The sequence below is a fragment of the Tiliqua scincoides genome, chromosome 4, assembly GCF_035046505.1.
Source record: "Tiliqua scincoides isolate rTilSci1 chromosome 4, rTilSci1.hap2, whole genome shotgun sequence".
Taxonomy (NCBI): domain Eukaryota; kingdom Metazoa; phylum Chordata; class Lepidosauria; order Squamata; family Scincidae; genus Tiliqua; species Tiliqua scincoides.
Genome location: NC_089824.1, coordinates 188,914,730 through 188,926,844, shown reverse-complemented (window position 1 = coordinate 188,926,844; position 12,115 = coordinate 188,914,730). Strand labels below are relative to the sequence as shown.

Sequence of the window (12,115 nt, the reverse complement as noted above, 5' to 3'; positions counted from 1 at the left end):
AAAGTATACTTCATTAGTGATGCCTGCTGGTGTTTGTATGATTTTCATTCACATATTTGGGTGCCTCTAATGTACTTTTTCAGGATGGTGGAGCTATTCTGTTTTATCTGGATGCTCTACACTACACTTTCAACTTTAGTTGTCAGGAGAATCTTCAAGTATTGTATTGAATCTTATTGTATTCAATACAATTCAATTGCTGAGAATCTTCAAGAAATTGTATGCCTTTTCTCACCTCCAGAGAAGTTCTTTAATGGTATGTTGAGACATTGCACTTGTGGAAATCATTTAAATGACTCAGGGTCAGCAGGACACCTCTGGAAAAATAGCAAGACTTCTGAGCAACTCTGTATTATCCAGCTTCCTTAGCAGCTGTTTACTAGTGTTCTGATCAACTTGCAAACTACTAGCACAAGGAAGTCTAGGATTTTAGACACTTCCCAATACAGATGTTCTAGGGAGTAAACCAGAAAGCTCCACTTTTGTCAATGGGTTATTTTGGGGTTTTATAGTACACCAATTGCTTTAAGAGTCCACTCTCAAACCTTTCCCTTTGATGTGTTTTAGGACTTAATGGTAATGAAACAATAGTCCATATTGTGTTACCAAATTACAAGACCTTTTTATTGTATCCAACTGTTTCAGTGCTTGTCAACTGGCATGTTATCCTGGTTACAAAAGCTTAATCCAAACACTTTGGCATGGAATGCTAAGTGTAGTTTACATTTGCTCCCAATTTACTTTATTTCAGGGAAGGCTGCAAATGGTAACATACAATTAACTTGTGATATTTAGTATTCCTCGCCTTCATCATCCCCATCCAAGGAATCTGTGCCCACTTCTTCATAGTCCTTCTCCAGTGCAGCCAGATCCTCTCTGGCCTCAGAAAATTCTCCTTCCTCCATTCCTTCTCCAACATACCAATGGACGAAAGCCCGCTTGGCATACATCAAGTCAAACTTGTGATCAAGACGTGCCCAAGCTTCTGCAATGGCTGTAGTATTGCTGAGCATGCAGACTGCACGCTGGACTTTGGCCAAGTCACCACCAGGAACTACAGTTGGGGGCTGGTAATTAATACCCACCTAACAAAAGCAATGAATACAGACATTTAAAGACTTTTATACAGCAGTGGGCACCTACTGGTTTAAGCATGTCAGAAACAAGGAGCTGCATCTGAGTTACTGATAGACTGGAGTAGAAGATAGCACTGCATTAGAACTTAGGTTTGCAATTGGTATATTTGTCTAGTATCTTCATCAAGGCTACTCTTCTCGATTCATGTATAATACCAAACTGTACAGATCACAGATAGGCATCTTCTAACAAAGCAGTGCTATGTAATGAAGATCACTTTTATCAGAACTCTGTTCTTTGCAATGTTTTTTGCAAGAGTAATTAGTGTACTTGTTGTAACAGACACGTGGCATTACTACTTACATTACTGCTTAACCATTGTCCCTTCCATACATACCTGCACTATTGTGTACTAGGGGAAAATGGTTAAAACTTCCCTTCCTCATGCATTAGGTCAAGGCTAGCATGATTATTGAATGGCCTTGCCATAAGAATAAGCTCAGTCCTCAACACAGTTTACATGAACTGTAACGAAGGATGGTTTAAAGCAGGGGCATCCAAGTTTTTGGCAGTAGGGCCACATCATCTCTTTGACACTGTGTCAAGGGCCGGGGAGGGGGGGAATTAATTTACATTAAAAATTTGAATAAATTCACATAAGTTTACATAAATGAATATATTAAAGATGAACTTATATGAATGAATGAAGGTCTTGCAGTAGCTCAAGGTTGCTGCCGCTACTGCATCACAGATGTGAAACAGTAAGCAGTGGAGGGAGCCCTCATCCCACAGCTCAAGAGGTGAAAGTCACCCTCATGCTGACAGCAGCTGCACTGGGCCAGTGCAGGCTCCAACAAATCTCCGGAGGGCCAGTGGCTCATTGGAAACTGGGGGCTCATTGAGGGCTGCTTTGGAAGTCATCAAGGGCAGTAAGTGGTCCCAGGGCCGGGTTTGGGCACCCCTGGTTTAAAGTAAGGAAATGAGCTATTTGTGCTTAAGTGGTTTTATATTCCAAACTATTGCAGGCACTACATGAAACAGGTGAACTCCCTGTCCAAATTCACCAACAATGTAATAAGCAAACCAGCTGGTGGGTATATTTACCTATAGGGCATCTAAATTCAACAGAAGCCAGTTAGCTAAACCTAATTTACATATTTTGTGTGCTAATTAACCTCATCTAGAAGTGATCAAGAAGCTATTTTGAATTCAGTTGTCACAGCACTTACCTTAAAACCAGTTGGGCACCAGTCAACAAATTGGATAGTTCGCTTTGTTTTGATAGCAGCAATAGCAGCGTTGACATCCTTGGGGACAACATCACCACGGTACAACATACAACAGGCCATGTACTTGCCATGACGAGGATCACATTTCACCATCTGGTTGGCTGGCTCAAAGCAAGCATTTGTGATTTCAGAGACAGAGAGTTGCTCATGGTAGGCTTTCTCTGCTGAAATAATGGGGGAATATGTTACCAAAGGGAAATGGATTCTGGGGTAAGGCACCAGATTTGTCTGGAACTCTGTCAGATCCACATTTAAGGCACCATCAAATCTGAGAGAGGCTGTGATTGAGGAGACAATCTGACCAATAAGGCGGTTGAGGTTGGTATAGGTAGGGCGTTCAATGTCCAGGTTCCTACGACAAATGTCATAGATTGCTTCATTGTCAACCATGAAGGCACAGTCAGAATGTTCAAGGGTTGTGTGGGTTGTCAGGATGGAGTTATATGGCTCAACAACAGCAGTTGAAACTTGGGGAGCTGGGTATACAGCAAATTCTAATTTTGATTTCTTTCCATAATCAACTGAGAGGCGTTCCATCAGCAGAGAAGTAAAGCCTGAACCAGTGCCTCCCCCAAAGCTGTGGAAAATCAGAAATCCTTGCAAGCCAGTACACTGGTCAGCCTGAAAGAGGGAGAAAAGCTTTGTTATAATATGCCAACACAGTGATCTGCCATTTGTGAATATTTTCTTCATTTCTTCTTCTTAGCAATGTGAAAGTTCAGAAACTAGTTTTTCTATTTCCCCTGCTAGACAATTTTCAGTGTTGGCCCCATTTCCAGTTGTTCCATTAGAAAAATTGCAAACGATTCTGATAAATGCCAGAACTGTGATATGAAGATCTGTATGCAAGATAGTCTGTAGAAATAGAAAATACTTTGCATATTACAGACAATACAACATTCAAACTCAAGATGTCCACCTTAATGAGAGGAACATACAGGAGTTTGTGGATTGCTGCTTGCCTTCTTGAAGAGATCTGAGGAATTAAGTACTCCTACATCTGCTGGCTTTGACCTGCCCCAATCAACCTTTTCATCACTTTTCAAATGACCAATACATGCACTCTACTACAAACAGGAAAATAATTAATTGCCCTGTCTGGATATAAGGCAGAAAGAGATAGGAACAATCTCTTGCAGTTTCTAACCTATGAGACTTTTGTCCCCAACAATCTGAAAACTGAATTCTAACAAGTTTAAGAGCAGCATAGGGTGCAGTAGCTTGCAGCTCTTTCTGAGTATACCTATTCCTGTATTATACTACATGCTACAAAACTAATGCATTTAACCTTTAAATGACACAGTATATATCACATAGTACAATTTAATATGCCAACTGACCTATGGCACATTTTATGCTACTAAAGCAGTAAAATAAGTTCAGGCATATGAAAATTATATATTTTAATTTTTACCAGAAAGCCCAGAAATACGTGTTTTGTCCTAACATCTCAAACTCTTCCTCTGTTGACTATATGGTATTGGACTGGGCACCAAAAATCTCCTTCCTGTTCAAGTCATCTTTGTTCCAATTTGTAATGGGGCTAACCACTAAGAATTTGCAATGACAGAGGGATACCAACTGCAGACAAATTTTAACCCAGTGAATGTGATATATTTTCCAATAATTATTGTCCTCTTTAGTAGAAATGTATACAGTATAGCTAGAATTGCAAGCAGGAATTTGCTATTCATATGTACTTCATGCAATATGAAATGGTTACTTAATAGTCTGCAAACTGAGCCAGCCAAGATCCTTAAAGCACTCAACTTTCTCTTCTACTTTACAATAAGCCAAAGAAAAAAAGATGAAGACTAGATTCCAAAACTGTGACAAACATGAGATCAAGACCCATAAAAATGTCAAAAGCATTTAATAGGCAGTGCCTCCTATACAACCAGGAAATATAGCAGCTATGCAGGGTAGGCGATGGTTAAGTCTACATTTAGCAGACAAAAATGATCACAATTGGTGTAGTCAAAATAAGTTATGAGGGGCTCCTGTATCTGTGAATTCAATTATCTGCAGATTGGAAACATGGCACATTGCCTCCATAGGGTCCACTGAGCCCAGTAGAGTGCAAACATCCACCCATGGCCTCTGCTGGGCCAAGACTGAGCTTTACAATGAAAATAGCAGTCCTCCTATAAGGCATTAAATATGCCGTTTCCAGTTTTACAAGAAAATCAGACATGATTTCTAACTGGACCCAGATGTCTCAGTCTGAACCGGGACATCCACAGCCTCTGCTGGGCTCAGGGGACCCTCTGAAGAATAGGTGTAGGTATCCCCTCATATTTGCAGATACGGGGGCAGACATGTACTTCAGAATAAGGCTGGTGTAACTATCTGCTTCTAGCAGAGTCACATGCTCACTTTTTATTTAATGGCATTCAAGTATACTTATTCTTAAACTTCAATTAACACTCAAATAATGCAGATTTATGACTATATACTCGACAACCCATCATATGAATCAGATTAGATATTACTAAGATTATAAAGTACATGTGACCATATGGAGTTACCTTATACAGAGTCAAGACATTGGGTTAGTTTACACTGAATGAAGCACCTCTCCAGGGTTTCATGTAGGGACCTTTCCCATTTTTTCCTGGGAGAGACTTCCTGCAGACAGAGTGCATGCTCTACCACTATCAACTGTGCCTCAATGACACAAGTTGCTGCCAAACACCAACAGTGTCCAAACGTCAGTTCAAAATTAGTTTTTAAACCATGCCATTATTCTAAATTTGCTAGCAAAAGAGCACTAGAACATACCAGCTTTCTGACACGCTCTAGTACTAGGTCAATTATTTCTTTCCCAACAGTGTAGTGACCTCTTGCGTAATTATTAGCAGCATCTTCCTTGCCAGAAATCAGCTGTTCAGGATGAAAGAGTTGTTTATATGTCCCATTTCGCACTTCATCTGCAATATAAAATTTATAAGTTATTTACAATAAAAATGAGCATTCATAATTTGCCATGTTCCAGACTACCACCTACATAAAATAAGCATAGTTTCCACAATGCTGAGGAGTAATTAGTGGTTGCCAGTTAAACTCATCCCAAGCCAAGGGCATGCTTCTGTTTCTGCATAACTACACAGGTAACCTGCAACCATACCAATCTGCTGTTTGATGGGGAGAGCAGAGTGCACTAAGCTAGCACCATGCTCTCCTCTACTGAACAGATGAGCACTTCCAGCAGGTATCTGACAGAGCTACATGCTGCTTGGTAGTCCAATAGTGCACATAACGTTGATTGAAATTTTCAGTCCTGATAAGGACATGTGCACACAAGTCGTCAATTCATATATGGTCTCTTGCTGAATCAGGTGACCTGCAGTGACCATTCCACATGACTGACCATGGTTTTAAGAGCCATGACGCTGCACATGGTTGTCTGAAACAACTCCAAGGCATGCTTGGCAAGGAGTTCACATTATACTTCAAAAATTAAAGTGTTATTAGATAATTTGAATGGTTTATATCCTCAAGTCTAAACTCAATTGCCCACATTTCCTGCGAACATGGGTACTCCTTAGAAGCAGAAAATACATTCTATAGTATTTCACAACCACAACAGCAGTTGCCTGAATACAGAACTTTTAAAGAGAATAAGTCACATAATTTCATGCAAGTTTTCAAAGGAACTTATTTGGTAAAAATGGAAAATCCCCTTGCATTAGTGCATTTTAATGTTGTCAAGTCACATTTAAAGTAGGTGACTTCTATGCACCTACTGGTTGTGGTTGCACACCTATTGATGTAGGATGAAATGACTAAGTTATTACCAGGTATGTATATTTAAGTTTTGGGGTTTTTTTTTTTAAGTCTGCTGTTGCCCCTTTAAGAATGCCAGAAACAGGACAGATAAGGCAAAACAGGTATTTAAGTCAAGATAGGTACTTGCATGAAACTTAAGCATGTCAGCTTTCAAAAGTTTTGTGGTTTAACCCTTATTTTGTACATGAAGAAACACAAGGACAATGTTACATTAAGGTTAAGGAATGACTGAGGTATATGGCAAGCAGTTTGCAACTGTATTAAATGTTGATTAAGAAGTTTTTCTAGTGGCAGAAATAGAGTTGCAGTGTTAATCCTTAGACAAGAGTCTTCCCAATGACTTTATACTACAGATATTCAGAAGTTATGCCTTAACCTTAGAAGCTTTTTAAAAAGAGCACAAGAAAATAGGAATGCTATTCCTATGGTCACTGTTTCCAAATCTTAAGTTACTGCAAATTCAGCAAGTACAGGAAAATTGCCATTATTCTTTACTCTGGTTATATGTAAACTATTCAGGTCATAGGAGGCATATAAATGTGCCTGAAGTATCTGAATCCCCTGCTAACTGGGCAAGAGTCACTTTTTCCAAGTAGTGCACATCTTATGTTTAGCAGTACGAGTGTAACTGTCCCTTTTCACCCCAGCACAAGGTCTTATATAGTGGCTGTTTGCTGTTGTTCTTTTGCATCTTTTTAGATTGTAAGCCCTTTTGGGACAGGGAGCCAGCTATTTGATTTTTTTCTGTAAACCCGCTTTGTGAACTTTGTTGAAAAGCAATATATAAATACTGTTAATCTGAACAACAAGTTCCGTTACAACAGCAAGTGACATGCCGGTTAAACAAATCTCCCCCACAAAGCCTCATGCATCCACCCCAGTCATACCAATTGTGTTTACCTATCACTGCTGGTTCCAGATCCACGAACACAGCACGAGGGACGTGCTTTCCTGCACCCGTCTCACTGAAGAAGGTGTTAAATGAGTCATCACCACCACCAATTGTTTTGTCACTTGGCATTGTGCCATTGGGCTGAATGCCATGCTCCAAGCAGTAGAGCTCCCAACATGCATTGCCAATTTGCACACCAGCTTGGCCGACATGAATTGAGATGCACTCACGCTATGAAAGAGGCAAAAGAGAAAAAGAATTAACACAATTTTCTTTCTTCATTCTTTACCATGAACCAAAAGGCAAACTGCCACTTAACCCATTAAAAGGGGAACATGTGGTTGGCAGCTTCTCCTGAACTGAGCTTCACATTTATTTAAAAATCAATACTGTTACTGACAGCTTCTTGAGGATTATTAAGAAAAGGTATTTAGTGATCCCTGGGCACCTATCACTGCCAGCTTAGAAGTAGTGTTGCTAACACAGGGGCTAATACAATACAGTATACTAAACTTTTGTTTAAGACAGAAAATAAGCCCATCATATTCTTGTTGATACTCAACCACCATCTTTACTTGTGATATGTTATTTCAATTTGTTTCAGTAGTGCCCAATAAGCAAGCAAGAAATGTCATTTGGCCTAGTCACTTCTTGAGTTCTAATTGGATACATTTCTAGGCAGACATATTTCTCAGAACAGTTCAGGATGTTGGCACACAAAGCATTACTATAATGCTTTAAAACCTTGTTACTTCTCAGTGAAGCAGCCTAGAAGTGTCTGCTGAAATGCCTAAATCTTTGTTAAGACTATTCCAGCAGCAGCTTATTGCTAACATGGAAGATTCTATCAATACATGCAGCACACATGGCTGACTGTTGTTTCTATATAGTCCTCTCAAAGCTTTCCTGTGCTAAGACTTTTAGAAGATTATGGTTAATGCATGAACATCTAGCATGCAGGAGGTTTCATGCGATAAGTTTTTCTCTGTTCTAATTATTGGTTGTTTTTCTTCTTGAAGAGGTTTCATTATATTGCTACAGTTCACCTCTTGTACGAGTTTGATTCAATACATCTTGGCTCTAGTTTAATTGAGTTCTGTTTGCTTTAATAGAGTAAAAATATAATTAAGAATTGTCCCATATTTTCAGGGTAAGGAATACTTTGGGGACCAGTTTCTTCAGTTAGAAAGCTGTTCACAAAAGTACAGGAGGTGCTAGAATATGAACTTTATGTCTTTGACACTCAGGTAAGACTTGTTAAACTATTTTAACACAATCTCTGAAGTTTTACAATTACAGATCAATAGCAGGTGATCATCTCTATGCCTCCAAAGAAATATGCATGAATAATCTCAGCAACTACACTGACCAGTGTTACCTGGCCTTTACATCAAAAATGAACTTTAAGTAGCTAAATGGCAGTTTAAAAAAGTCACAAGCCCCTTGGGAGACTCATGATTTTGCCACTTTCCTGTGCCTAGCTCCATGTTACTGTGCCCACCACTCTTTTCCCTCTCCCAACATCTTATTCACTGCCCCCTTTCTTTGCATCTTCAGGTTCTTTGACACTGCATTAATGTGAACTTCACGGATCCAAACCATGATATTTTAAGAACCTCCCTTGTGCAAGTAGAAGCTGTCTCTATAGCAATTTACTGGGTGACCTTGGGACAGTCAGTTATCTCTCAGCCTAATCTACCCCACAAAGCTATTGGGAAGACAAGTGTGGGTCATGTATGCCACTTGGAGCACCTGACAAAAGCAGGATAAGTGTAAAAAACAAGTCTCCTTCCCCTAATGAGCTGGAAAGCATGAGGAAGTCTAGAACTTTTAAATAAAGACTCATGCCTTTAACAGCACCGCCTGCTTAAATCTGCTTTTTCTTATATTGCCAACTCTTAATACAGCACTTCAGGAGACACCTATGGAGACAGAGTTCAATTCAGCAATTCTGTTAGTGTTTTTGACTAGCGGTACAGGTGCTAAGCATTCTGTGTGCCAAAAAAAAAAAAATCAGAGTAGAAAGGGACTAACTCCATCATTAGTAAAAAGAGGTATAACATCTTTGTTCAGCCTTAGCCTGTTGAGCTAGAAGCAGTAAAGTCACTTAAGTTGGTTCCTTGTATCACACAGGAATCAGACACTTTAAATAGCAATGATAGCACTTAAAAAAAAAACACCCACGTTTCTAGACCTCATGATACTAGAACAATCTTGGAAGAGTACAGCATATGGACAGTATCAAGAAGTCTCAGAAGCCATTGGTCCAAGCCCCTGGGCGGCATTAAAAGCCTTTCCACTATTTTTATCTCACAGTCTATAGAAAATCAATTGCAGTAACTCTGCTTAAATTAAATATTCCCCAATCTGTTTGTGTTTCAGTTGTATATATCTTAGGTCTTTGGTGCAAGCCATCTTGCACCCAACATCTACCCAAGGCCAGGACTGGTCAGGTCAACTTCAAATTAGCCAGATGCTTTTTGAAGTCCGCCCCCTTGCTATGCCAAACTCCCAACTTCGTGGTTGTCTCTCTGGGTTCAGTATACTGCCAAGATCAGGGTCAAATTTCTTCTGACTTTTGTTGACCAAAACGACAGCATGAAGTTCTGTATAGAAAAATCATTGTCAGAACACAAAAGAGCTAAAATATGACTTTATGGGAACCCTAAATCCTAAAGAGATCTATACTGCACACAAACACCTTTTTCAGCAAACACAATTTGCAACAGACAGGACAGGACAATCAAGCCATGAGAACTTTGTGCCAAAAGCTTAAACAAGGAAAACAAACAGCCTTTTACTAGCTTTGTCATATAGCTTGTTGAAACACCAGAAGGGAAGCACTCTGAGGGGCAGCCATCTTCTTTACAAACTCCCCACCATTTTGCAGCAATGCTTCTTCACAAACTTGTGGGGGGGGGGGAGTAGCTAAAAAGTGTGCCAGAACAGTTATGCTGCCACCCCCCACCCAAAAAGCTGCCTGAGGCAAACTAATAGGTGGTTAAGAGTCAGGAAGGCTTGAAAGGCTTGAAGTAGGAGCAGACACAGTTGAGGGTGGTGGAATCTTCAGAATTCTCCCCCCCCCAGCTCTAGACAAAGGAAAGGGGTTTTGAGAGATGCCAGCTCCAAGTACAAGAGTGACTCTTAAGCCATTTCCAGTCTCCAGCTCTTCTGGGCTCCTCGCTTACCCTGAGGCTTTAAGGCACCTCGACGACATCTCTGCCACGCTCCCCACTGAGTGTCTCCCAGCAGAAGGGCCAGACACACGTCGGAAAGAAAAGCGATGGCGACAGACCTGGCAGGAAGCACCAGAGCCAGGCGATCGCCAACGCCCCACTGGAACTGGGGAGAGAGGTCTGGGGCAATCGCCGTGGCTCGTCTCCTTCGCAAGGGACTTTGGAGTCTGACCCTTGCAAGAGTTGGAAGACCACGACACTCTTGCTAATCATCGGGGGCAGAGGACGGAGGGGAAGGGGTGGGAGCTCGGGGTCAAGACAGGGCATCAACTTTCCACTGGCTTTTGTACAGCTAAATCTAGGCTCAGTGGCGTAGCTGGAGCGCTCAGGCTGGCAGCGAGGCGTGCAAGCGGCCCCTCCCTTCAGAGCCATTCCCTGCGGGGGGAGCAAAACGGAGCTGTTCTCCCCCCGCCGGGAATGGCTCAGAAGGGAGGGACCGCTTGCCCGCCTCGCTGCCAGCCTGAGCGCTACGCCCCCCTCCAGCTACGCCACCGCCAGGGCTTTAGAAGAAGCCCTGCAAGACTTTTCCACACCCAGTCCTTGTAACTGCGCCCCCGTCTACCTACACCAGAGCCAGCAGCACCCAGCGACACTTTTGCGCCCACACCCAGAGCACTCGCCCTCCGCACTTGCGTCAGCGCTGCCAACGCAGCACCAGCAGGGGAAGGACGGAGGCTCCCGGCGAACGCGCGCTGGAAGCGAAGGTGACTCGACCCCCGCGTTACATAAGCCCGGCGAGAGCACGAGGCGCGCTCCAGGCACGGCTGGGGAGCCCCCGACGGGCGGCCTTACCATGATGCTGGCAGCTGCGGGGTCTGTGAAGTGGGGGTAGTTCTGGCGACAGCAGACGTGCTACGGGTCTGAGCAGCACCGCGAAAACAGCTGCTTCTGCCCCGCCAGGCAGCCTTTATATAGGGGCACCGAGGCCGCGCCTGCCCTCCTCGGAGCGCATTGGACGCCTCTCCGGCCTCCTCGCCCTTCCCCTCGCGCCCCATTGAACAGGGAGGCGAAGGAGAACTGCCTCCCTCCGCCCTCATTGGGCAGCAGATATGAATTTGTGGATGTGCGGGCAGCCATTGGGTCATTCGTAATAGGGGCGAGCCAGCTCACACCTTCCCGCCAAACGAAAGGTGACCCCCTCCGAAGCGAAGGACTCAGAAGTGCTCGCGGGTTGCTCCCCTCGGGGCGGGGAACGTGCTGAGTGCGAAGTTCTTGTGTGTGCTCCGGGCTGAGGCTTTGGAGACTTAGTACTCAAGCCTCTGCTCAGAGCCTGAGCCTTACTCAGGAGTAAGTTCCATTATACTCAGTAGGGCTTACTCCCAGGAAAGTGTGGATAGGATTGTGGCCTCAGAGCCCAGTCCTATGCATATCTGCTCAGAAGTCTCATTAGTCTATGGGGCTTACTCCCAGGAAAGTGTGGATAGATTGCAGCTTTAGAACCCAATCCTATGCCTGTCTACTCAGAAGTAAGTCCCATTCTAGTCAATGGGGCTTACTCCCAGGAAAGTGTGGATAGATTACAGCCCCAGAGACCAATCCTATGCATATCTACTCAGAAGTAAGTCCCATTCTAGTCAATGGGGCTTACTCCCAGGAAAGTGTGGATAGGATTGCAGCCATATACAGTTAATCTTCGTTCCAGATTTGACTAACTGGTCAAAGTGTTACCTGAGTATGAGGACAGCATTTCCTGACACTGCTGTTATCAAAGTTTAAATTTTAAACAGTGAAAGGTTACAGGGGCTCACTCCTATCTGGAGGCCCCATTATGGTTATTCACATTTTTATTCCACCCTTCTCTTAAGGAGCTTTGGGTGGTTACTTGCCCTCCC

At 42.8% G+C, this 12,115-nt stretch overlaps 1 protein-coding gene across 1 annotated transcript; it reads right to left on the bottom strand.

The window, feature by feature from the left end:
- Window positions 1–597: 597 nt before the first annotated feature.
- LOC136647819 (tubulin alpha-1C chain-like) lies at window positions 598–11,167 on the bottom strand. Its single transcript, XM_066623612.1, has 5 exons — window positions 11,076–11,167; window positions 7,056–7,278; window positions 5,148–5,296; window positions 2,307–2,987; window positions 598–1,085 (listed from the first exon to the last, which is right to left on the bottom strand). Exons 1-5 carry the CDS (start codon window positions 11,076–11,078, stop codon window positions 792–794), a joined length of 1,350 nt encoding a protein of 449 aa, XP_066479709.1. The 5' UTR covers window positions 11,079–11,167; the 3' UTR covers window positions 598–791.
- Between the last annotated feature and the right edge of the window lie 948 nt (window positions 11,168–12,115).

Bases quoted from the DNA above. Each gene is read 5' to 3' on its own strand.
- LOC136647819 (XM_066623612.1), bottom strand. The intron at 5,297-7,055 runs GTAAACACAATT...TTTATATTGCAG, and splicing joins TCTGGAACCAGCAGTGATAG to ATGAAGTGCGAAATGGGACA. The intron at 1,086-2,306 runs GTAAGTGCTGTG...TGCTTTTGTTAG, and splicing joins GGTGCCCAACTGGTTTTAAG to GTGGGTATTAATTACCAGCC.